At 39.7% G+C, this 27,275-nt stretch overlaps 1 protein-coding gene across 5 annotated transcripts in view; it reads right to left on the bottom strand.

The window, feature by feature from the left end:
• Positions 1-27,275, bottom strand: part of DIDO1 (death inducer-obliterator 1) — a 55,818-nt gene that overhangs the window by 24,763 nt on the left and 3,780 nt on the right. Inside the window, exons 1-7 of one of the 5 annotated variants that reach the window (XM_027697306.1) lie at positions 25,681-25,827; positions 13,068-13,263; positions 10,869-10,973; positions 9,672-10,572; positions 9,036-9,354; positions 6,081-6,293; positions 5,071-5,296 (exon numbers count right to left, since the gene is read on the bottom strand). In XM_027697306.1, the coding sequence (XP_027553107.1) occupies positions 5,071-5,296; positions 6,081-6,293; positions 9,036-9,354; positions 9,672-10,572; positions 10,869-10,973; positions 13,068-13,152 (1,849 nt within the window). In that variant the 5' untranslated portion in view covers positions 13,153-13,263; positions 25,681-25,827. Of the gene's footprint in view, positions 1-5,070; positions 5,297-6,080; positions 6,294-9,035; positions 9,355-9,671; positions 10,573-10,868; positions 10,974-13,067; positions 13,264-14,559; positions 14,729-25,080; positions 25,281-25,680; positions 25,828-27,275 lie in introns of those variants that run through there. The other 4 variants (XM_027697305.1, XM_027697304.1, XM_027697309.1 and 1 more) reach the window with 4 other exon arrangements.

Here is a 27,275-nt window from a genome sequence, read left to right as displayed (position 1 = left end):
CAAAGGGTTAGGCCAGGCCTACACACAGGGCAGCCACATGTCCAAGAAAATGGCCAGTAACAAAATAAATGTTACATTTCATTTCCCTGGCACTATTCAATACTTAGTGCCTCTCAGTATGGACCTACAGTGCAGAATATAGCATTAAGCAAAGACACCTTGGCTTTGTAGGAGTTAATTCAGGTGCCAGAAGTAGTTCAGTTATAAGAGTATGGAACCTGGCAGAGCCCAGTTTTTTCCATGGGGTAGCAGTCAAACCCCAAAGGCATCCAGTTTAACTACAATCAGTCCCTGCAGACAAACATACATATGGCTTAAGAAGCAAAGTTTAAGTAAAACATATTTTAACAGTTAAGCTAAACCAAGAGCAGTATATCCACATCCACTGCACTCAACTGAGTCACAACTTCAGCTGGTACAACCTTGCCCAAAGAGCAGCATTAAATTGGCACCAGCCTGTGTGCAGATAAAGCCTTACTTTCCTCTCTTCACAACAGTACTTACAGCTCCCTACACCACTTTCATACTCTGAGCCATAACTCCTGTCTTTACTGCACTCTATTTTGCCCCTGCTCTCTTTAGAGTGGTATGTTTTCTTTCTTTCCTGCTCTTATTACAGAGAGGAAGAGAAATAGAAACAAGAAAAAGCATAGATAAGTGATGCATGCTATAATCCTGGCATTTCAATATGCACATTTTTTGTTGGTGGGGTATCCCAGTATCACTGCATTCCCTTTACAAAGTCTCCATATTTTGTTAGAGGTGTACAGGAACAAGGAGCCCAAGATCTTTAACTGTACAAGCAAACACTATTCACTTTGTGAACAGCTTGAGTGCAGAAAAGTTCAGCTGCAGAAGAAATGCAAAAACCTGAAAAGGGATAACAAAAGGCAATTTTTATCACCAGAGTCAGGGCTCCCACTTCCAGGAGGTGGCAGCGTTGTCTCTTCATAATTCCCCACTGGAAACCAGGAGTGGGATCACAAACATTGTGGTTTTCTCTGAAGGAAACAGTCCCACTCATCACCAACTTCTGTGAAATACTGGTGTCAAGTAAGATATTACCATAAATCTCTATAAATTCACACTTTCCCTGTCTGCAGTTACATAAACAGAAGTTTAGAGGTTTGGTGTGACAAGTGCTTTTTACTCTGAAGTTCTGCCACAAGAACAATTAATAGGAAATACATTTAATGTTAGGGTTTTTTAAATCTAATAAACCCTGCTCAGTCTCCTGTATGCTTAGTTGCTTTTCTCAATAAAAGTAGTTAAGATGATTTAGCACCTGAATTGAGTAAATTATTAGTTCCTGTATTCTTTTAAAGTCTAATAAGTCAGGTGAACTTCAAAGTGAGTATGTGATACACTTATGATAGGTTAGTTTAAAAACTGGGATACTACAAATGTTTACCCTCTTCCCCTCCCCTTTTGGATACATTTTCTATTTCAAAACCGCAAATACATTTGCTGCTGATTTCTATTTGAGAATTAACAGCAAAAATACAGAAAAAACCCTATTTTCCAAGTGCTGCTCTGTCAAATAAAAACCTGAGTTCAGGTGCTTCAGATACATCCACTGATGCTGCTGACAAACACCTGCATCAGCAAACTTCATGTCTGGACTGTTCCTTTTCTCCATTTCCACTGGGCAGCAGTGAATGCAACACACAAATTTTGCATTAAATGCAATATATGACACAAAAGCCCTCAGCAGAGCAAAATAAGCAGAGGACACAAACTGCTTTTATGGTTCCTTTGTGTAAAAAAGTGTTTGTATTATGCTGCTTTAAGCTTGTGCTCTGCTAGTGTAATTAAAGATAACACTTCCTATAATTTTAAGATGTCAGTCTGCAAGCAAAACTGACACATTTCAGAAATCATGCTGGGTGGTGCTTCCCAAAAACACCACAAAGATCTTCACAGATAAACCAGAGCCTGGTTTGCTTTCATCTCCTGTGACATGACCTAAATTCTGATCATTAACATGAGCTCATGTGACAAAGTCAGGATTTCTATCATAACATGGACCCCTGAACAATGTTCATAAATCTCAACAATTCACACACTTGTACCAATTTGGAAGCCAGGATGACTTCTGAAATTCAATATAAAAGGATATTAAAAATGAATTCCAATTTTTCTAATGGAAGTAAAAGCAGCTCTTCTGAAAGGAAATGTGGCTCATACCTAATTGCCTCTTATATGTGCAGTTCAAATACTGCCTGCAACTTTAAAAGTACTTGTATTTAATATTCACTTATCAAAGCAAGTTCGAGGTACTTCCCACTCTAGTTACTAAATGAATCAAAGGGATTATTTTCACTGGGCACATAAAGATGGTAGACAGTGTGAATAATCAGGGACCGAGTTTTGGTGTACAAAGTCACTTCCAAATACAGCCCTAACTCATCCCCCTAAAAAGCCACAGAAAAATTAAGAAGAAACACAAGCTAATGGAGTAACAGAAGAAAAAAAGCTCAACGCTGTTCTGAATAACTGCACAGCACTAGCACTAAATATCCCTTTTTTTTTTAAATAAATGCAGAGAAGGTTGGGAAGAGAAAAGTGGGTCTGGTGGCGGGCTTAGATACAAATATACTACATGCTCCCACCACCCAGTACTTCTTTAGGAGTAGCTTGATTTTCTTCTTGGTACTACTTAACAAAGCTACTGTCTCATGTAATAACAAAATCCTTCCATCTGACAAGTACAGAGTAAATGTATAAAGTAAATCCATGTCAGAAATTATAAAGTGACTAATGGAAAGAGTATTACAGAGAGTAATTCTCTAATCATGTTAAGTTTCCTTAATTCCTAAAAGGCCTCGTGCACTGAAGTTGCAAATAAGGATTTGCTGAACATGGTTGGAAGCTCTGGGAGAACACAGGCAGCACCTGAAACACTGCATTTGGAAGGATCCCATCCTTTGCCTCCTCTGGACTGCAAGTCCTTCATAACCAATGTACAGAAATACTCATTTCTAAACAGGGAGTCACTTTAAGATGTGTCTAAACCAGATTATATGTTAGGTCCAAAAAATGTGTTTTCCTTGGCAGATTAGCTCAGACTTAGAGTCTGAGTCTTAAAAGTCCCACTTTTAGATACCTGAAGAGAATTGAGAGGACTCTCATGAATTTCCCTAATGCTGTAACTTCTAGGTTTTGAACAACTTATAAAGATTTCTTAAATAAATAAAATCTGGTAGAATACTCTTGCAGATGATGCACTGGCAGCTTCTCAGGAAGATTACAGTTCAAATTCATCCATTAAAAAGCAGGACACATTTTTTCATGAATATATAAGACCATTTAACCAGGCATTTAGCACAGAGTCCCCACATATCAGTGCAACTTACCTTAATAAAAGCAATCTCAAGTTCTTCCTTGCATTTGATATGAGAGTTCTTCATCACACAAACTAGGTTGTCCTCTGTTTGTTACTAATACATATATTTTGGAACCAATTTAACTATTTAGCTTCAGGAATCCGGTTTTCTATTGGAATTGGTTAAATCTGTAAAACCTCCAGTGTGGTAAAACTTTAAAGCAAACTCTCCTAAAAAAAAAAACCTCAATCTTTGTGCCTCAAGACCTGTATTCCTATCTAGTGAGAAAAAAACCAAACCCTATAGCAATAAGGACATTTTAAGTGAGATGGTTCTGTGGACACCTGTAATTGTATTGAATAGTCTTTCTGTCCTAATTTTACTTATGTTTAAAACAGTATTTTTTTTTCTGATAAAAAAGCTAAAGTTTCTTTAAAAGAATCTTAAAAAAAATGCAGGTTAATTAAAGTATGTACCTTCAGGGATTTCACTATAAAAGAGGCACAAGGCCTAAAAAATAAAATACTTAAGGAAAAATTATAACCTGATGGGGACAGACAACATTAAAATATACCTGGTATGTCTACTATATACTATGATAATGAACAGAAATTTAAGTCAGCTGGTGTTCCCTCAGTGTTTAAAAATTGTAACTATAAAGCCTCACCTTAAATATGACTTAAAAACTTATCAGTTACTGTATGTATAAGTGTTCAATAACTAGGTTTACTTCTGAAAATAAAATGTAAATTGGCTGAGGTGTGGTTACAAAGCTGTGAGAACTGAATTTCTGAATTCATTAATCTTAAAGTGAATAAACATGAGACACACCAGGTCGTGTGGTTGTAACTGTGATATGTCAGATTTCATCTGACGTTTCATAACTGCATTATAAAACTACTTAGATGGAGTCAATCAAAAAATGTCATAAGCAGAAGGACTTGTTCAGCCTTCAAAGCAGTATCTACTTACCTTCATATGAGTTACAAGGATGCTATTCAAAACCTGCAAAAATATGCAAGGCAATACCTCTGCCCAACATCCACTTGAGATGTGTTCTTGTGTGTGTGGGTAACGTGTGAAGTATGAACATAGAAAGGGAAAAAAAAGAAAGAAGATAAAAAGAGTCCTGCCTCCCCCCAACATAAAAGTAAAGAATGGTCCTTAAATTATTTCATGTAAGGAAGAAAAGAAGCAGGAATATACTTGACAGTTAAAAGCTGTTTGCAGAAGTGTCAAGTATCGTTGGATATCACGTTGGAGATTTTTCATTCTCGGCACCAGGCACTGAAAATGCAAGACCTGAGAGACAGGTGCCAAATCTAAATTACAAAAATACAATTCAAATTAGTACAGGCAATTGCTGATTCATGGTGCACACTGCACAGCCTTCTGGTAAAACTTAACACAAATGTATCAATACTTACCCTCCAGATTAGAAACAGATACTGTCTCTATGGGAAAAATTTCAAGCTTAACCATGTAGTTTTCATCCAGAAATCAGCTGGGTAGATCAACAGGCTCTTAATCATACAACTGTCATATGATACAAATGAAACTTCTAAAAGTGTCTCTCATTTGTGTGTATCTGTGTGTGAATCTTTGAAGGTGGAGAAAGGTAGCTTGGTGCCATAGTAAGAAAAAAACCCCCAAATCCTACACTCCCTAGGTCTTGCAGAGCCAAGAATGGATGGGTATTCAAAGAAAATATGATTATTCAGGAATATCCCTATGCGATACATACATTTGAACAACAGTGCAGGTGAAATGGCAGCAGTCCTTTCAGGCTTTACAGCATTGTAATTATGATCGCTGGCCCAGGACGGTGTCACGGGTTCTGCTGGTGGCTCTCTAGCAACAGGTTGAGTGTTTGCCTCAGTCTTGGCCACTGTCACAACAGTCTTCTTCATGTTCACCTCTCTTTTCTCAGGCAATTGTCTCTTTTGGTTGGGAAGTGGTTTGATACTCGCCTGTATAATTAAAAGAAGTCTGATTACTAATAATCATCGAATATATTGTATTTTACAAACAAGCAGAGATATAGTTACACACACGTAGAACAATTTCTTTTGTAGTAAACTCCAGCAAAGAACCTGAAATGATGTAATTTCACATTCAAATTTATAAAGCAAAGGTGATATACAGGGTAACTTCAGGAAAAGGGAATGGTAAAGAGACCACTTCAAAACAACAGTATTTATCAACAGATTGGGGGGTGTTTGTTTCTCTGAAAAACTACCGTCCACTTTTTAGTGGTTTCAAAAGTAAAAGGTTCTGTTTTCATCTTTGTTCTTCACAAAGCACACATACAATACAGTCATGTTATTATACAATTCACAGTAGTTCCAAATTACTGTCCAAAACCCAGTAATTTAGAGTTTTAAAAAAATAAAATTATTTTGAATTAAATTAAAATAAAAAATATCTACTTCTTATACTTTTTTAAAGGTAAATTAACTCAGAATTAATTCTATTTTTTAAAGTGCGTTGCCATCTAGAATACACTTGCAAGAAACTATCCCCATCTAGAGGCAATTCTTAACATTTTTTTTAAAAACGACAGGAAAACATTTTACTGTCAGAAGAATTAAACAATGTTGGTACCACAGAAAAAGGCAAGAGAACAACAAAAGCATAATAAAAAGCTCCTCTTCAATGCAGGACTTGGCAATTTCATTTGACTCAAAAAAGAGAGCACAGAAAAAAGCCACCGTGCTTCAGGACAACTGTTCTGGATCATGAACACGAACTTACCTGCTGCTGAGATTTTGGCATGCCAGGTTTTTCAGATTTTGGTTTGATCTTCTCTTTAGGTTTTGGTTTTGCATCTTTGCCAGAGCTCAGAATCTTCATGGTGGCTGCAGCGTGTTTGAGGATGCAGTCGTTGCTGCAGTACACGGAGTCGGGCTGAGCCACGTTGAAACAGCCGGGACCGATGCACTTGGATGCACCAGGAGCTTCCATCACCTACAGAGTGAAAGGGAGTGAGCTCAGCCTTCAAAGAGGAAATAACAGGAATGTGCCTTTGGAACATGGAGAAACGCTTACACACTGTATGTGCAGACTGCAGCTCTGTCAGTGACCTGACAATTGCCAGTGTGAAAGCAGCTGTCACTCAGGACACAACAGAAGCAACCCATACAAAGGTAAGAGTTTTGCTCTTTTAACACATTATTTTCAGAACGTGCTGCGTTATTAAGTTGTTAGTCTAGCACTGAAATAAAGGAGACTGGCTTCCTAAATTTTCAAATCCCATAAGCACACAAATGCTTTTTTCCTGATCCTCTGCATCACGTGAGAAATCTCCTTAATAACTCACAACTGGTTTCTCCTGAGCAAGGTCTCTAAAGTGCATTTTATTTCTATATCCCCATCAGCTGCTGTCCTCAGCCATGCACATGTGCAAGAGGAAGCACTCAGCTATTCAGGTGTAGAGATTATTCTTGCTCTAGAGATTTACCAATTTTAAATGTAGAAGTCTCCAACTTACATAAAAACAACCATTCTCCCAGATAACTTTCCATAGCCTCCTACTTCTTACACATTAAGAGGTTTGCACATGCCATCTCTATTTTCCTTAACTTCAAAATTACTCTCCATTTACATAGAAGTGTTATATATTAAACACTTCCTCTTCTAATACTAAGATTCAGAAAATAGCACGTTCCTGGATAACAGAGTATATTATGCCAAAATCCAGAAATAATTCAAAGCTCTTTAGGCTCCAAGATATCACCTCTGGATATTATGCTTAAATTTCTCTTCTAGTTTACTCATAAAAGTGACAAACTAACCTAACATAATTTAGAACCTAACAACATTCAGAACTACTGTAGTTCTAGGCAGCCTCTCCCCATCAACAAACTGCCATTTGTAATTACCAAAAGTAAGTTTTTCATTAATATTTCCAGTTAAATCATTATTTGCATTGTGGTTTTCCCCAGTCAAAGTCAGTAAGACAGCATTATCTGCTGCAGTCTGATAAAACCTGGAATTGAGAATTTTCCCCAAGAAATTGTTTATGCTTTAAAATATTTTTCAATCATGTACACACTTAGCTGATAAAGAATTATCAATTCATGTTCCCTAAAAAACACCTGAAGCTTATGACTAACTGAGCTGTCATTTCTAATTAAGGGCATTAACTCAGATGATGACAAAACTTTAAGTGTTGATGTCTGTACTTAGAAAATCTGTTGAGTTTTAATCACAAACCAAAACCCTGCTGCTATAGGTGCTTATGGGTAGCAAGAAAAGGAGTCTTTCTCAAGAATTCTGATGTAAGAGAACAGATAAACTGAGACTGTTCAGTGACTGTAACAGACTGATTTCATAGGAAATAGTGATGATCTTTATGCCTGTAACGGACAAAGAATTTCTGCAGTGATGCTGCTTTATACAAGTTTTAGAGTGATTTTAACAGGTACGAAGGACAGTGTGGGCTAAAACACACACAGATGTTACAGCTCACTTCTCTCAGAACGTGGCACCACCTGGCAAACACAAGTACAGCAGTTACGTTCCACTGTCAAATGAATACCTAAAATACAAGCAGTTCTTCCACAAGAGGCAATGAGTTAATGATAATTCTGTTTCTCATTCACTAACAGACAGATGGCCAACACATTCACCTACCTGGTCAGCACATAAATACCAAAGAGATACTCAGCAGCAGAGCCAAGGCCAACAGCACTGGACTCTCAAAAACTTTTTTGTGTGTACAAAGAAGTACAAATATATTTGAAAATATTTTTGAGAACACTGTTTTCTGCACATTTATCTTAAAATTGTAACTATTTCTACATTGAACTCAAACCATTTTGGTCTGTACATTAATCTCACAGTGCTGCTATGGACAGCTCTGATATTTATTCTAGGGATGATTTCAAAGCTTAAAGATTAGACATGAAAGAACAAATTCGTAGAGAAAAAATGCAAATTGCTGTAGCATTTTAACAGCAAATTCACTAAACATGTTTTTCCAGGCACAGTAAGAAGAAAAGGGAATTGTTCAAGATGTTGGCTTTACTACAGTAGCTTAGGCAGGACAAAGACACTGTAGCATGAAGTTTTTTTAAGTCATGTACATTGAGCTGAAGAAGCTTCTAAGCCTTTCCCAATGGAAGTTATTATTAAAAAACTTAAACTTATTTTAGATTTTGCAATAATTCAAAGTACATATATTTAGGTTAAAAAAGGCAGTATAAAAGAATTCTCTACTTGCTATTAATCTAAAGCAGCATCAGGACAAAAATCAGAACTTCAAAGACTAATTGGAAGTACAGCTGGAATTAACTTCAACAGGCCCTTGTTAATGTTAAGTAAAAAGTTTCACTATCAGTGAAAATGTCCAAAATTGTTTGAGATTATTTCAAAGATAGTATAACCCAGTCCAGATTTCTAATATTTTTTATTAAAAGAATACCTCATTATTTGACTTCCAAAAACAGTATTTAGAAAGGGCTGAATAGCACAAACTATTTCCTTACCCCTACATAAAACTTTTAAATCCCTCACTTGAAACTAACAGTTGTAATTCCTGTATTGATAGAACTATGGATAAACTTCTGCTTAACAGCACTTTAGTTAAGCTGTTCAGCTTCATGTTTAGCTTTAAAAAAACAGTTCAGATTTATAGCTCTACAAGTAACTCATTGTCTCAATGTACTCCGTGAAACATTAAAAATAAGAAAAACTTAAAATACTTACAGGTTGAAATATCTTTAGCTTTTTCTTCCCACTTGGATTTGCAGCTTTTTCAATCCTACCCTTGATCCCTTGGTCCTCAACTGATTTTTGTTCAATTGTTCCTATGCTTGTGAATTCTGTGCCATCCACATTTCCTTGCTCCGCTTTCGCTTCCTGCTGGTCTAGTTCTGACACAGGCTCATCCTGTCCCTGGAGAATGGTGCAGTTTGGACAGATATAGTCCTCACCATTCCTTTCCAACAATCGCCCTCGAGCCTCAGAAATACCCACGCAGTCACCATGAAACCATTCCTCACATCTATCACAACAAATCATAAACCTGGAAAAAAAAAACAACCCACCAAGGAACAGTAAAACACTGTGAAATGAAAAGACAATTAACATTCAACAGATATTTCAAGCAGCAGAACGTAAGCACCCCAACAAAGCACCAGTGCATGGTTCTGCCTCACTGGTCACTTCTATATTCCTTTATCCTTGTTTAAGTATTTGTTATCAACTCCCCCCCAAACTTCAGCAAACCCAACAGCTCACTTACATGTACTCATAAAGTAAGCATGAATATTTGGTTTCCTTTTTCATCACAGAACAACTCCAACTCCTTGCACTGTGTCTCCAGTTGAACCTTTTGCCTACCTGTTGTTATGAGGCTGTCGACAAATACAGTACAGAGCGTTTGGGTCGTAGATCTCGGACTCGGGTTTGCTTTTGGGCTGTTCTTCAGGCTCTTCATCTGTGGTCCCCTTGGCACCAAGGGCAGGCTTTTCCTCCTTCTGATCCTGGACATCTTCAGTGTCTTCCTCAGACACAACCACTTGACTTGCGATCTCAGTGCTGTCTGCAGTCTCAGGCTCCTGCTTGACAGGCAGCTCAGACTCAGTCGGCTTTTCAGCCGGGATATCACCTGTTTGGGTGGGATCTTGTTCTGAATTCCTTTTGTGGTTCTGTACATCCTTCAGTGCAGGTTTCTGTTCAACACGTTTCTTTCTCAGTCTATTCTGGAGTTCCTTTAGTGTTAAGCCGTCACTATCACTATCAGAGGTAGCATCTTCCTCTTCTTCCTCTTCCTCCTCCTCCTCTTCTTCCTCTTCCTCCTTTGTGCGTCTGCTTTTAGGGCTTTTCCGATCCTTACAACTCCTAGTGCAGATCCTCCTAGTGACAGGTTTTGTATCTGGGGCGCTCTCAACACTATCTTCAGAAGCAGTTTCAGCATCTGTAGCTGGACCAGATGCTGCTTCACTTGAGTCTTCCAGAGTAGTAGGAGCACTCCTCCTCCCTCGGCGCCTCACTGTGGTAAGGAACTCTTCCACCCTCTCCGTCCGCTTTGGCTGCCGCCCGCTGCGTCGGAGGTTCAAGCCTTGCTGCTGCTGTTGTGGTTGCTGCTCACTGGAGTCCACGTCAGCATCTCCTGCCCCCTCTCGCTTGGCAATTGTGGTCCTTCGAAAGCCCCAGGTTTTCCTGAACTCTTTACTCGTGGGCTTGATAGACTTTTGTTCCTCCTCATTGCTTTGCTCACCTTTATCATCCAAAACTGATGCTAAAAACAAGGGAAGAGTTACTAAACCAGCGGTGAGGGAAGATGCTTTTCCTTAAACTTTTTTTCAACATGTAATTTATCTCCACCTCATATTATGACCCTCAAAACATAAAATGTTTTCTTGTGAATGCAATGCAACAGCAGTAGCAATTAAATATATCACTGATCACTGTGCCAACATAGTCCAGCTATTACAAACTCTTTGTTACTTAAAAATATATGTATATACATGTACACACATACAAAATGCATAAATAAGCATATTTTCTGCTCAACTGGAAAGGAAGAACTCTTACCAGGAGAACTATTTTCCATGTTGTCAGTATTAGGTTCAGACTCTAATGGCTCTGTGTTTACAGCTTGTTCCATACTATGGGCAACACTGTTCCCCCTCTGAAACGCTGAAGAGAAACATAAGGTTCAAAACTCTGATTCAAAAATATTTACAAGCCTAAGTAATTATTAAATATTTTGATGTAACCTCGTGATTTGTTGTAACAAACACTCTACTTGTATTTCAAGCCACTGATGTTCTTTCAACGTACTAAGTTACAGATGTGGGTTTGGATATTGTACTGACATTTTACTGAGTAGCCTTAGGATTTCTGATATTTCTCAAAAAAAAAAAAAAACCTTCATGGTATGAACCCACTCCCCTGGGGTTTGTCTGGGGAAAAACTCTATGGCAGTTCCACTCCTTACATGGACACGAGAACAATTCATGCCCCAGTGTCAAGGAGCATGGAGCGAGGACTCATCCAAACAGACAGTATGGACACAGTTCCCTTTCCAAAGGTGAGGATGGTATTTGATATGAGTAACATTCCCTGGTAGAATGGAATGATTACCAACAGCAGATCAGAAACAAGGTAGAACCAACAGCCAGTTTTAGGAAACTTAAAGGTAGTGCTGCTTGGATAATACAGGTTTTCCCAAAGAATAACAAGCTCTTGGATTTTAAACAAAATGGAAATACCCTACCCTTCCTTGTTAAAATAAACTAGGTCTATGTCTTGCCTGTTAAACAGTTTAGCTGCTATTTTTAGGTTGTTTCATAAACACTGGTGGGTATTCAGGTTAAAGCAACACTTCACCTTCACTATTTCTCTAACAAGGTTTATAAAGAAATTACACAGAAAAGAACAAAATAAAAATCTTCTCAAACATCTCCCTGGAAATAATAAAACTAAAATCTGTATGGACTGAAACTTAAGAAAGGCTGTTCCTTGACATGGTTACTTACAAAAATGTCTTCAGCCTATGTGATCTACCAGAATGACCCCCAAAAAAAAAAACAGATTCAGCAAAGAACCTCCAACTGTTAGAGATGGAACCATAGCAAAAAGGAAATCTGTGCTGACAAAAAGGATCCTTTTTTTTTCCAAAAGTCTTTTCCAGCACACGAGGAGACTCTCTTATTTGAGAAGACAAAAGAAAGTTAGACAAATGTAAGATTTGCATTTTAATTAACTAAGGAATAACTTGGTTTGAACAAGTATTCAGGTCAGTGTATTTCAGATGAGCTGCTCCCAAACCCAGCAGACACTGAGTGCTGCAGTCACTGCAATCCCACTGCTCCCATGAAACTGCAGTGTGCAGTACTGAGAACAGCTCAAAGAATGGCCTAAATACAAAGTTATTCAAAAACAAAGAACACCCCCTAATTCTCCCCCCAGGAACATTTCTGGAGTAGTTATATGTGTATTCCCAGCTAAGGAATTGCAGAGGTAAGCCAAAAGTGAATATTAACAGAATTCCTAAGTAACAGGTATTTCTAAAAATCAGGTATTTCTACCAGCTGTACAGATCACAGCTCCACGTTTGCAGAGGCATTGTTCAAAAAGCTTCTCCCAGGCTTGCATGGGATGCTGGGGATAAAAGCCTCCTTATTTCATATACTGTTCTGTCTTCACACAATCCCTCTGTAGTCCAACCCCTCTGCTTTCAGTATTACATTTATTACTGCTACAACAGAAACTTGTAACAGGTAATGCTATGGAAACATAAACATCCATGCAGATATGTTAAAAAAACTAACACTTCACTTGTAACTTCAGTATTTCACTTCAGTGAGATACTATAAATGTCACTGTAAAAGCAGCAGAACATTAATTTAAATAGTAATGATTACTTTTAAAATTACAGACAGAATAAAAAGTGAACTTTAAGCCTGCAGTACACAGGTAAAAAGCTGAAACTGATTCAATCCAATATGAAATTCCACTAAATTCCTCCATAAAAAAAATCATTAACTATAAATTTTTAGTTTGGTTTGTTTTCTTTTTTAAACAGCACTAAAATTATATTCACACCAGAAAGGTTGCAATAGAAGTAAGGGAACAAGTCAGAACAGTTAACGTTTATATCTTCGTTTACCCTGGAAGATGAGGAAATGTTAAAAGCTGCAAGCAGAGGTAATCCAAATTCTGAGATTTAAATTCCAGATACAATGTAAAGAAGTAAGAAGGCTCTTCAATGTGCTCTCTCTGCTTTACCTGACACAGCATTAGAGGTTCGAAGGGTTTCTCCTTGAAGGGCAGAGCCAGAGGAGGGCAGCACAGGATCAGAGTCATTCAGCATCCTCCATCCAGCACATGCTGAAATTCCTGACTCACAAGTGCCAGACTGAATCTCCAAGTTATCAGCAGGTCCAAATGCTGATCCAATCAATCCTCTTTTTCCTGCTGGCTCCTGGAGAAAAAAGAAGGAGAAAAAATAAGGCACTGATATATTTATTAACTTATCTTACTACTGTTTACCTAAATTAAGAACTGTTTTGCCTCTACTACATTATAAAGCAAATTCCATTATTTTGTCTTCTTGACAGTTTTGTCCTTTCAGAAAAACACTTCAACTGGAAAGAAAAATCAAAATAAAGCAATACCACCTCCCCACTTACCCACAGCTGAGACCTTTGAAAGAAATACAAAATACCATTGCACTCCCATGAATTTGTTCAGATCCCATTAAGATTTCCAGAAAAGTAACAAACTGTAATCAAGAATCTATTCCATGTACACTACTTAAAAGCATTCTGAGAGTGGAATTTACTAAGCACATACTGTGCAATGAAAATACAGAAATGTTTTTAAACTCCATCAGCTGGCCTGGGTTTCATAGGGCAGATCTACTGGTTTATACAAAATTTTATCACAGAAGACACTGCAGCTTTGAGAACATGAGCCTGAACAGCAGTAGGAAATGCCTGCATTAACCTAAAGTAGTCTACCAGGCTACAAGAACACTGGAAAAGAATCTGGGAGGAAGAGGAGGACCAGCTGGACAGGATGAACTGGACTGTAAAATTAGTGAAGGCAAAAGAACAACACTGAACACAGAGCCTGTGTGTCAGCATTCTGCAATTAAAGATGCAGGGGAACTGCCACAGCAGGTGTAGGACACAACTAAAACATTAAAAATTCTTTCAAAGGAGTAAAAACTGTTTATAAACACACCAGGTCAGGAGATTCTATCTTAAAACATATTAGATAATCCATGCCAAGACATAGTCTGACTTTGCTTTTTAAAGAATACTTTTTTCCCCCCAAATCTCTCAAGTCCCCAACTCGTAAAGCATGTTTGCTCTTTAAAACCACTGTTTTACTCCCTAAGCAGTGATCATCTCTAGTGTTCTCCAAAGCCATGTCACTGTCCCAAAAATAAGAACAGGGGAAAAGACATACGCCCTCTCCAAATCCAATTCTCATCACTGGATCACTTTATTATTTCGTGAACAATAAATCTCAAGATTTGTATGACTATGGCAAAGCAGGATTATGAAAAACAACACTGAGTGTGAAGTTAGATCCACATCAGTAGTTCCTTCCCCTGTACCTTCTCTATAGGGGATTATGTATATTATGTACATTCTTTCCCTCAGCCAACTACTCCTACTCCTAATTTAGGAGGAAAAAAATTAACAATAACAAAGAAGACAACAGAAGAAATTATAAGGCCCCTGGTGCTATAACTCATGGCATTGAATACCTGCTCTAATCTGTATTTTGCTCCATTGTCTGAATCAGTGATTACATCCAGGGAGTCCGTCACTGAGTTTAAAGTGCCTTCTTCCACGGTGTAGCTCTGCAATAACCTTTCAATCTCCCTGTTCAGAATCTCCAACTGATCACACATCATGCAATTTTTAAGTGATATGCCTAAAGGAAGAGGGAAAGTCAGCTAATCACTTCTTGTTTAACTCTGTATTAAACCAGGAAACAAACTGTGCCTCTGGATCACACAAAAAGCGAAAGAACTGTCCAAGGCACTGTGTTCATGGTGCTGTACCTGGGCTTTCAAGGCCCCGTGTGCAACACACTCCTTAAATTACGTTTGAGTCATTGAGCTGTGTCACCACAACATTCCAAAACCAGAACCAGGGACTGGCTGAACACAATGGACATTTTCCAGCGTTAGTCACTCCCCACCCAGTGGCTGCACAGAGCACAACCTGCAGCTCTGAGCATGGAGCAGCATTAGCACCAATCATAACTGAAAATCGAGAGATTCTATACCAGAATAATTCTTTCTGCTTCAGCAGATGTTATCTCATTGCTATTACCTGTATCATCTCCATTATCTACAGGAAAAAACTTTTACAGAACTGAAATTTTAAAATAATTTCAAATTTGAGACATATAAACATACAGTGTACTTAAAACACCAAAATTACAGACTCCTTGCATTTGATGTAAAATGCTTGGTCCTTTCTTATTATTAGTTAGTATCTCCATTTTTTCCTCTGCGACATTTTTCATGAAAGATAGACAAACTTTCAAACTTATTTTACATGAACCTGTTCTTGCAGAACTGCATCTTAATACAGGTTAAACTTAAGTGCCTAAAAGCAGCTGAAAAATCACATATTATCAAAATATAGAAGGATGAAAGCCTTAACTCACAATTACACTTTGCACTTCTAAGCAAACAGTCTACTAACTGCCTACAAAAATATTTAGTACTACAGTAGCTTTGGAAGTCTTCAAATACTTGTTTCTCTTCCAAATTCAGTGGGACTTTTTGTTCATTTTGTTCTCAAGTTCACTAAATCACTATTCAACTGCAGCTGAGATACTGTCAGAAATGTCAACTGAAGCAGCAAACTGGTCATCTTGTTTTAAAGGAATTGAACATCCATGATAACTTTACTTATTCCTCCTAATACAATATATTAATCATGTTTCTAAAACTGGAAGTTCTAGCTGAAAAATGAGAATGATTGTATTTCCCCTAATAGACAATTCCCATCAGCATCATCCTGTCTTTTTGCCACGTCTCCTTTAGAAAGAATATTCTGTACCTCTGAAAAAACTGAGGCAAGAATCTCTATAACTGATGGGACAGAAAGGAAAACTAATATTTAATAACTGGTGCTTATTCAAAAGGCCCTCTGGTTTCTCCTGAGGTTAACAGCTTCTGGGAGAAAGTCTCCAATGTGAAAATATCTAAGTTTTTCAGATCAACTATAAATGAATTTAAAAACACAAATCAAGAGTTGCTGTGGTAGCAGGAGCATTCTAGTGAAACAGAACAGTCACTTATCTACAAGTGGAGCATAAAGCTGATGCACAGTATCAGGAAAAAGAACATTCAGTCAAGGGAACATTTACTCAGTTTTTTCCTCCCCCATTAGTTTTCCGGTAAAATGTTCCAGTTTTCCCTGAACAAGTCAAGCACTTGATTTGATTCTGGACCTAAAATCCAGAAGCAATGGAAGACAGAAGTACTGTACCCTAGAAAAAAAAAATCACAAAACTGTCACAAGCTTTTAATTTCAATTTGGTCAGCTGTTTTCAAGCAGTAAAAAACCTGAAAACACAGGGTTGCCACACTGCAGGAGCACAGAGGGCAGTACTCATGCTCGGTATCCCTGTGGATTCTCCAGCTACTGTAAAAACCTTCTAGAGCAGAGTCAGCAGCCAATTTAACAAGAGACAGAAAAGGTATTCCCAAATTTTGAATCTTGCTATTGCAACACCTCACAATACATACTAAAAACCTATCCACCAACACACCTTCATTAAACGAACAAAACCACTGCTCATAATCTCACTCCACTTTTCTGTAAATATATTCTCCCTCTCCCATTCATACAAAACCTCACACAAAGCACAGTTATCTACAGCTTCCCATTGTAACCCAACACTTAACAAATCCCAGGCAAAAAAGGAGAGAGATTATCTCTGCCAGTAACACAGAGCTGAGATGTGAATGGCAGGACCCGCAGGGGAGACACCTGGATCTGCTGATGGTGACTTCACTAAACCCTTTTTAAGATGTCCCAATACAGTATCTTAATCTGACCATGACAGAGCAAAGCTTTAAAGAACACCCACCTTTTTAATGTTTGTATTTTAGATAAAGGCCAATTCAATAAATCACCTATAAACAGACATTCACATCAGGATCTCCACTTCTATTTTTTCCTCTTATTTCCCAGAAGAGGAAATAAAAGCTCAGTGGGTCCTCTGAACACAAAGGTTTTGTCTTTTCTAGAACTCAGTATTTTAGCTGCATTAAGAATTCCCTGCCTCAGTTAACTGGGAAGACTTCATTGCAAAAAGAAACCCATCTTGAAAGGCATCTCAGTAATAAAATGTTTAATGTTTAACTTAATTTCTACTTTATCTGAGAACTTAAGTAAAAAAAAAAGTCTGTCAGTATTCAGGGTAAATTCTTCAGTTTCAGCTTACTGGGGGGATTTTATTTAGTTTCCTGAGGAATGTGTATGAAAGACTAGTGATCTTTATTCCCTCATTAATGTCAATCTTCATTGTCACAGCCAGGTAACAAAATAGGCTGCACCTTACCCCCTGATCTTGGATGTCAGGACTCTTCAATACTCAGCCAATTTGCTGTAATCTGCACCAACTCTGGTATCTCCTTAGAGATTATACCAGCCCCTTGCACGAACACTTTAACTTAAATGATTAATATCTGACATCTATTAGTTTTCTCATTCCCTACTCACACTAACAACTCCACAGGAAGTTTCTGATTTTGGAATATTTCATGCATACTTTCATACCAAGGCTCCAGCTACTGTTTTAGATACATTATGGAAATTCAATGGCCACATCAAAAAAACAGCCACAACAGACAATATAAAGTTCTGAACACGAGGGTTAGTGAGAAGACAGAAGACTCTTTGCATCTGCAAAGAAATTCAAAGCATAACCATCTTATAACTTCCAGGTATTCAAGGTAGGTGTTGTTCATCAGTGATGAATTTCATTTCTATGTCCTTACAAAAACCCAGTCTATGCCAGCATTTGGGATACCAGTTTCAATTAGCATGACTTGTAACTGGCCTTTAATTGCACTTTTTCAGTGAATTTCTTCAGAATCAGAAAAGATGATATGCAAGGTATTTGCCTAGAACCAAAATATCCGGGAGAGGCTTCTTAAAGAAACTCCAGGATGTTATGAACAGGGCAGAAAGTTTCCTTTCCAGAATGATGTAACAGCTATTCTAATCACTAAGTCTGCTGACTTAACTCCCTGTAGAAGAGGCACTGGGCTTGGTCTATGACAGGCTCCTTAAAGAGTTAAAAAATTCTTAATAAGAAAATATAGCAATATCACATAAAAAAAACATTTTTGCCTGAGAACTCATTTAAGAACATAATTTCTGATGCAAATCAAAGAAATGCTGGCATGGCTTAGCTGATGCATTCCCACTCAGAAGACTGATCCCATTAAAAATTACTTTGCATCCCCATTTGTCAAAAGTGACAGCTGGGAAACCTGCACTTTCTGCTAAGCAGCAATAAAATTAATCCCTTACATCAACAAGCACTACAAAAGCAGCCCAAAGGATGCCATTAGGGCAACACCTGCTTTGTACATGAACAAGCAGTTCCAGTGAGACCATGGACAAAAGGTGCAATGCGCTGACCCCAAGAGCAGCAGGGAACAGGTTCTGCCCTGGCACTGGGGACTGCCACGGGCACACAGGGCTGGGGGTGCTCCCTCCATCTGCTCGGCCATGAAAGGCCCAAGAACAGACAACTTTACTTGCATGGAAAGCAAGAGGAAATCAGATACCCCAGAAAAACTGGCATTTGGTCCTTCATTTTCATGTAAAATGCATGCACTGCTTACCCATTTAAGTATCTTATCAAAGAAGGGAAACACCTTCTAAACAGTTGTGAAATGGGAATGTTGTGATAAGAGGCAAGGAGAGTTGAAAAGCTTTAGGACTATGACCTCTCACTTAACTCTGGATATTGTCAGACAAGAAAATTGTTGTGATCCCGAACTTCTCCCCTGCAGTCCAAATAATTTACTGTCTCATTGCTTGACTGCTGCAGACAAGCTGCAGTTCAAGGTCGAAGTCCAGGCATCTCTGGTAAATACAAAAATTTTATGCCAGAAGTTTACATTTGAAAGATCATATTAAAAATAAAAGTTGCATAAAATCAAAGTCTTTCAATGCTTATGGTTAGACCTAGAAGAATAAAACCAAAAAGAAATAACACTTCAAAATCTGTAACACTTTTCTGTAAGTGCTTTGCTGGCTATCATTAAACACACTGAATTAATTCCAAGATTACAAACAAAGCTACCACGTCATCTACCCGCAATACTAACAACGTAGAAGTGGCAGTTCATTCTTCCCTATTCTAGAGTTGATATATTATTCCCATTTAAAAAAATTAACAAGCTTTTAAATTTGCAAGATGCAGGCTGAGCAAAATCTAACTCAGTAATCCAGCCATGTTCCTCAGGAACAACCGAGACTAATTTTAGAAATGTGCGTCCTTCTTAAACTGCAGGAAGCAGGAATAATTCCAGGCAAATATGAACAGTGCTACAGCCAAATTAAGACAAAGTATCACCAAGACCTAGTTTTAAGGTAGCTTTCACCATCAGAACAGTAATTCATCGTCTGACTGACGCACAGACACAACATGGCATTAATTTGTCAGGGATGGCACCACAGACACCTACAGTACAGTCCCACACCTCACATCCACCCAGACCTGCTGCTTCTGCCCTCATCTCCAGTTAGAGACGAGCTCTAGTCCTTGTAAAGACTCATTTTTCAGTGTTGGGGCGCAGCCATCAAGTTCCTCCCAAAAGTAATGGAAAAGAACTGAATGGATTAGCTTGGGAGATGAGGCTGCCCTAGGATACAAGTGGTTGAACCAGAGGACAAAGACTCTGCACCCTTTGAAGGTGGTGGAAAGAAAGGGTGTGATGTACCCACACCACAGAGGGAAAAGCTCCCCAGAGACACCTGAGCACACCAAGATGATCAGATTTCCAGATGGGGCCAGGGAAAAAATTTAATTCAGAGGTTTCTACCCATCTGTTGAGATCTCCTTGCTCAATCTCACTGACATTTTTTTCAAGAAATCTGTGAGAGCCCAGTAAGTGCACATTTACACGACAGCAGGTACTACCAATACATGGTGCTGACACCAATCAACTAATGAGATTTAAAATGTGAACATTAATTACTTCCTTTTTTTAACTTTCCAAAGAGGCAGAAACAATTATCAATTTTCTTCCAGATTCTTCTCTCATGAAAAATGAGATTCAATACATTTGTAAATTTCCCAGGATCAATACTTTTCTCAAGTCAAAAACAGTGAAGAAATATTCTAAATTAACAAAAAAACTTTACAGCAAACCAACTTGGCAGCTTACTTTTTAAAATAAGAAAATGGATAAATTTCAAGAAAAAACTTCCCTTAAAAAGAACAGACACATTCACTTGGTCTCTGTTCTTGTAATAATAAACAAATAAACCTTTCCAAATGAATATGTCTTTAGTCACACATTATTATAAACCATCTCTGCTGTGTGTCTGAAACTAAAACACACACCATCACACTTTCCATGGTTTCTGTCAGGCTGCTCACTTACCTTATGGAAGCCTCCTAAGAAGGCCAGTGCCTCAGGATGGAAACCTGTGCATGGGACAGGGATCCTGCACGTTTGCAGTGAATGTGGGACCTCCTGGAAGTGATGAATTTAATGTGTGTGCACAGCAGCAGATTGTCAGATTATCAGCACACACAGACTGGGCACAGGAGCAGTTAGAGAGCAAAGACAGTGCAAAGACAATGTCATACTCCACAGTATGACAAATGCTCCAAGCAAAAACACAGAGCAGCTCCCTGGTTTATGCAAAACAAAATACACACGCTGAAGTTTATTTTGATTTCTTTCAGGTCAGAAAATCATCTTCCCAAGCAAAATATTTTTTTAAAAACCCTCTTATTTCAGATTGCAGCACAAAGGACCAGAAAAGTCAGAAAAAAAAAAAATCAAGGAAAGAAGGGATGGACCACTGGGCAGGTCCTGCTGCAGAATTAGAACAGCACCAGGTATTAGAGCAGTATTTTGTTCTGGATAAGTAACAAAAAGTGCTTCTTTGAACCACATTGAAGTTCTCAGTTAAATTCAGCTAAATGGCAATTTTCATAGAAGCATTCAAGGCACTTTGGCAGCAGGCCCATCAGAAATCTGGCAAACGTGTTATTTAATAACAGGTGATATCTATACTACAGATGTTCCCTGTCCCAGTTGCCCAAGTCAGGAACATTAAGGGCTACAATCCCCAATCAACAGAGCCCTGCTGGCATAAGTGCCTCGTATTGGTGCAATTACACCTGCAAAACTGTACTTTTACCTGTGTGTGCAGTTTGCAGGGTGGGGCAGGTGAGCACCACCCCAGTGCAGCTGCACACAGAACCACAGCTCCTTCACACACCGGCACAGGCCCCTCCAAGCAGGAAGCAGCTCATCTCAGGGGGGCAAAAAAGACTTTGAAATTCTCTCAAATGCCTTGAAAGAAAAAGTTACATTAGCAAACATTCTAAGGTGTCTGTGTAGGCAGGAGAGGTTTTGCCAGCACAGCTCTGTGTCAGTAGCTGGGGAGAGAACTCTGACAACTGCACTGACAGAACTTCAGCAACCCTTAACACAAGGCACTTACACTGTCACATCCTCCAATATAGGAGACCCTTAACTGTTTGAGAAGCAAAATTCATACTGATTGTAGTGTTTTCTGCATTTGTAAAATGTAAAATTAGCCAATGTTGAGAGGAAAGAAAAGTATCATATAGATGTAATTTTTATTTTCAAGTCAGGCTCCATGGGTGGTTAACAGCCCAGGCAGACACTGACTTACTAAGAGATTGTCTCTGTTTTACTTACTCCTACAATACCTTCTGAAGCCTTTACTCACATCCTTCTGAGTAGGATAATCCCATACCTGCCCTAACAGTGAAAATTTACCCAAAACCAAAATAAAACTGACTTTTTGGGTCAGGTTTACTTCTGCTCTCAGTGTCTGAACAGTATAAGCAAAAATCAGGTAACGAAAAGATTTTGCTCATCAGGGAAAGTTGTGAGCAGAATCAAGGCAGCATAGAGAGCTCTGCTGGTTTCTTTTTCCCTTTTATACAGATTAAACAGCAATGAAGGTGGCTTTCCATGGTCAAAAGCTTAGATTTAAAAACCAAGCATAACCATCTCTGTACAAGAAACCTAAAGGCCCCAGAACTCACCAATCTTACAAACTGTGGTTATAAGTTTAGACAATAAAACTACCTCTGATGGGGTAAATATCTTTAACATTCCCTTTCCATCACTTTGACTGAAAATATTTAGCAAAAACATACTATTTATTTATCTAATGTTCAATTTCTGCTACTGAACTTGATCTCTTCAGCAAATGCCCAGAAAACACTGTTCTTTGGGAAGGAGATTCACACCCTCTGGCAATCCTCCACACCAAGGCCGTTAGTTCTTTATCAGGGCTGTTAGGAACACTCAGCTGTAATCCCAACAGCTAAATCCAAGAACCTTACAGTTTAACTCTTTCCCATCCCACAGCTTGTTTACTTTTAAATAGTTTATCATTTCTGACCCTATCAGCACAGCTGTTGAAGAAAACAAAATCACGTGGTTTTACACTTTTTCCTCTTATTTCATTTGTAAAACGGGAGCTAAAATATAACCTCTTAGACCAGCTATCATTTTTATTTTTATTTCATAAAATGACCCCATTAAACAAAGTAAAAGAGAAATTAGGTTCTTCAAAATTTGGTGAAACACAGCAATTACAGCACTCTGATTATGTTAATAAAGATGCAGTAAGCACAGCTGAGTTTCCAGTTTTGATTAGGCTTTACTGGGAGAACACACATAATGCACATTTAATCTGTGTGTTTTAGCTCCCGAGCTGGAAATTTAAGCTTTTTACCCTAAAGGTCTATCAGTGGTATTGAGACCATCACCATTATCACAGCTGTGAAGTATCCCCTTGTCTCAGAAGCTGTGTTAGATAAAAACTTCAGAGCAGTTCAACCCTCCAAATGTTAACTGGCAGCTGAGTGAAGATTCCCCAGTGAGGAGACAGGCTTGGCTGCACACACAAACAGGAACCAGTTCTTGGGTAAATCTCACTTATATTAACTCTCCTACCACTGCCCTGCTATTTGTAGCACTACAAGAGAAAGTGCACCAGAGAATAAAACCAGTGCAGACAGACTCCACCACTTCTGTCAACTAAAACCATCTCATCTTGCTCCTGACAAGTCCAGGCCCTCCTTCTGCTTCTATCAGTTACATTTTGTAACTCTCAGCCCAACCCCTACAACCTTTGCCCTTCCTCTCCCCACTAATATCTCCAACTAAGTTTCAGGCTGTACAGAAATAAAATCCCACCACTGTAAGTTACAGCCACAAAGACAATCACTATCTTAAACCAGAAACAAATTATGTAATCCACTGCCAGAAAAATCTTAGTAGTGAAGCTGGATTAAGTAGAACAAACATTGGCTTTTGGTGAGTCCACTAGACACTGAAAAAGTATTTATTCAATTTTATTTACTAACCTAGACTCGATTCGATTTGCATTACTTTGGGGAGTTTCAGGGGTTTGGTGTTGTTTGTTTTGTTAACTCAAAAGACATCTCTTAGTTACATGAAACACACCCTATGAAGCACTGGGTTAAATATATGTATTATATATTAGTTTATATCGTATATATATTAGTTTATATTATATTATTTTATATTGATATTTATATCCTATACTACATTATATTTTTATATTTAATATATATGTAGATATATTATATATGAAATTTTATATATTTATATATTACAACTATATCATATTATTTATATATAGTTTATATTATTATTTTACATTTCAGCAGTTTTTAAATCTGTAGACATTTCTGAAGTATACATATATTTGCAGCAGAGCAAAGTCTTCATTTGCATACCAACAGAAATCAACTAAAATAGCCCTAAAAGAAACAAACAACACAAAAACTTTGTAAAAGAAATTATTTACAGGCTAGTCTTGAAAACACCAGTTATTTGATTTGCAAATCACTGGAATCTTGTGGTCTCAAAGGAGGCTGAAGGCCTACATGAGCCTTTATCCTTCCACCAAAGTGCATTAAAACACCTTTATGTGTGACATGTTTCTGGAACTGTCAAGGGAAAAAATTTAAGGCCTAACTGAACAGCTATTTTGAGCTTACTTCTATATTTATTCCTATAGAAAGTTCCAAATGTCACGGAATGATAACAAGCAGCTGGCATACATAAAAGTGGAGCACAACCTAAAATATCTGTTACAATTAACACAGTATATGCTACACTTGTGCAGTAACTACACATCATTTTTCATTGACCAGCAGTTAAATTGCTTAAAGAGCTGGCAAATTTTGTTTGTAGAAGTAGCACCAAGACAGCTGAAGCTAAACTAATTCAAATTACAAGTTACAAGAAAACTGAGAAAAACAGAAGGACAAAAAAGTGAAAAAGTCTTTATAAAATATGGTTGAGTATCAGCTGCCAAAGAATTTACTTAAAAAAAGGCTTTGATGACTAAATTTTCAAAAGAGCTCTTTCTAAAGAAAAATCTCAACTCCATTACCCAGGAGAAAAAAAATAGACCAGGGAATTTAGGAATGCTATATGCATCCTTTTGAGTTAAATAAAAGGAATCAGCACTTCTTATCTCCCTGAAGTTCCTGGAAAGAAAAGCTCACGCAAGAAAAACACCATGTTACACTGTTTCGAATTACTAAACATTAAAACTGAAGGGAGAGTGTAACACACGTTCATTTTATAACACATAACTAGACTCTAACATTCTTTCCAAGTTAAAAATTACAAGCTCAGATGGTAAGTTTTTCATAGCTAAAACACTGCCATCACTTGGAGATATAAATTATTCTAAAAGCTATTTAACTGTACAAAACAAAATTTGGTCGCCACCAAAGAGTGGCTTTTGCAAAGCCAAATAAGCAGCTCCAAACTACCATCACCTCCAAGAGACAATATTTAAGTACATTTAGTGCCATTTAAGTACATTAGTGCCAGAGATAGAGGATGGTTATTGAGAATGAACTTATTAAATATTTAAACGAGCTCACAATTCCCACTGTCTAATTATTCACCCCCTCCTTCCCCCCCCTACAAAAGAGTCAGCAGAACTCGATGAAGTTCAACTCCTCGTGTTTAACTCACCAATAAGGAGACGCCCAGGGAAAACAAACATCTCCCCAAGGCAGGTCAGGTTCAGCCTCCCCCCCTCCTTCTCCGGCCCGGGTCGGTTTCGGTCGGGCTCGGTTGGATTTCTGGGTCCCCAAGGGCGCTGCCCCTCCCCGGCCTCCCCCGGCCCGGAGAACCGCCCTGGAGCGGCGGGTACAGCCGGTGGGGCCCTCCCGGAGCAGCTCCTCGGCGTCGGCTTGGCCGTGACGGCGACGGGCTCCGAGCACACGCGGCCTCTGCTCCGCTCTCCTTCCCCCCAAGATGGAGGAGCCGCCCTCAGCCCGCTCCGCCCGGGGAGCGCCCGCTCCGCCCCGGCCCCGCCGCAGCGGGACCCAAGGGCTTCCCCGGGGAACCCGCGCGGAGCCGCCGATTCCTCCGGACCGGGCCGTGCCCGCGCCCCGCTCGTCCCTTCAGGGCTCTCCCCCCCCACCCCGGGCCGCCCGCCCGCCTCCATTTTAGAGCGAGCCCAAAGGCGGCCGCGCCGCCTCTCCCGCGACCTCCCCGCCGCCGCGGCGGCCCCGCTCCCGCTCCCCTCCCGTCCCGGTGCTTCCCCGCTCGCCTCCCTCCCTTACTCACCGCGGGCAGGGGATGGGGGTCTCGCCGCCGCCGCCGCCGCCGCCGCCGCGGGTCTCAGCCGAGCCGCGCCGCCATTTCCTCCTCGCACCGCGGCAGCGCCGGGCGGGGCCGCTCCGCCCCCGCCGCCACCGACACCGAGATGGCGGCGCGGGGCCCAGAGCGCCGCCCCTGGCGCGAGGCTCCCGGAGGACTTGAGCGGGAGAGCGGCGGCGCCTCAGCCCCGGCCCCTCAGAGCGCTGCTGCCCGTGGGCTCCCCGCGCCCGCACGGTGCCGTTCTGCCGTCACTGCCGAGAGCGAGAGGCCCGGCCCGCTCCCCTCACACCTGCTCCCGGTTCTCTTATGGCAAACGCGGGCTGATTTCACCTCCCGGGAACGGCAGCTTTAAGTCATTACACGTGAGGGTGCGCGGGCCGGAGCGAAACCACACGGTTTTCTCAGTGCCAAGCGGTGTCCGCTCACAATGAACTCCCTCACGGGGTGAAGGTGGCAGCGGAGCTGCTGCAGAACCCACCTGCTCAGGGCAGCTGTGCTCCCCACCTGTGCTCACTCCACTGGGGTTTGCTTTGGTTTTCCTATCCTACTCCATCCGTTTCAGAGAACCAAATGGCAAATTGCCGCTGCAACGCTTTCCTCTGGATCCAAGCTGTGGATTGCTGTGAGGGGAACGTTCTCTGGATCTGCCCATCCAACGCATGGAGCCTTCCTAGGAAACGCCATTAACTGTGATTAAACTGCCCAAACCACTCTCCAGGATCCAAACTGCTATAAATAGCTACAGAGAGTTAGCTCCCATTTATATGTTTTGTTCCTTCTGTCACCTTTTGGGACATTGGCACCCAGAAACACCCACACCTCGTGGTCTCTGAGGGGTCCTAAGGACAACAGGAGACCCCTGAGGCCACAAGGACACACCTGAACTGTGCACCTGAAGAGCCTTTAGGCAGCTGATGTGTGAGGTTTTGACTCCAATCCTGCACATTTTTCCTCATGGGTTGGTAACGTATTTCAATTGGATTCCAGACAGGTGCAGTGTTTACTGAGATGGATTAAGGAATGAAAACACGAGGAAACAAAAACGTACTTCATAATAGTTCTATAGAATTACAGGATTCTGTCAAGTAATCTGATTACATCTTTTAGAAGTCTAGATTCTATTCACAAAACTTATGGTGGTAGAAGCTCAGGGTGATGTTGGAAAAGCTGCTATTTGCATAGTCAGCTGCTTTCTCAACCTGTAAAACTGGGCAGTTTTAATACTTACTTCACCCAGGAACACCTAGAGGTAAAAAACCCCAACAGATTCCTGTGCAAAAGTACAAGACACCACGATTATAGGCAAGCAGGAGTTCAGGTTTTGTTCTGCAGTTCCAGAGCTGCAATAAATGAAATCACATGGAGGGGAAATACCTTAGGGTTTGGTAGATCAAGCTGCACTGTGACTTATGCTCTGGAAAAAGCTAATAACATGTTGTTAATGCACAAATTTTGCATCTAGGGGCTGCTCCAACCCAGGAATTACACGCCAAGGGAAATGGAACATGCGAAAAAAGGAATTGCACACCAGCAGTGAAAAGAGGATGTCTGCCATAGGGGAT

The sequence above is a fragment of the Neopelma chrysocephalum genome, unplaced genomic scaffold, assembly GCF_003984885.1.
Source record: "Neopelma chrysocephalum unplaced genomic scaffold, ASM398488v2 Primary Assembly neopelma1_119, whole genome shotgun sequence".
Lineage (NCBI taxonomy): Eukaryota > Metazoa > Chordata > Aves > Passeriformes > Pipridae > Neopelma > Neopelma chrysocephalum.
Note: the sequence above shows the minus strand (reverse complement) of the source record. Positions and strands in the feature narration are given on the sequence as shown.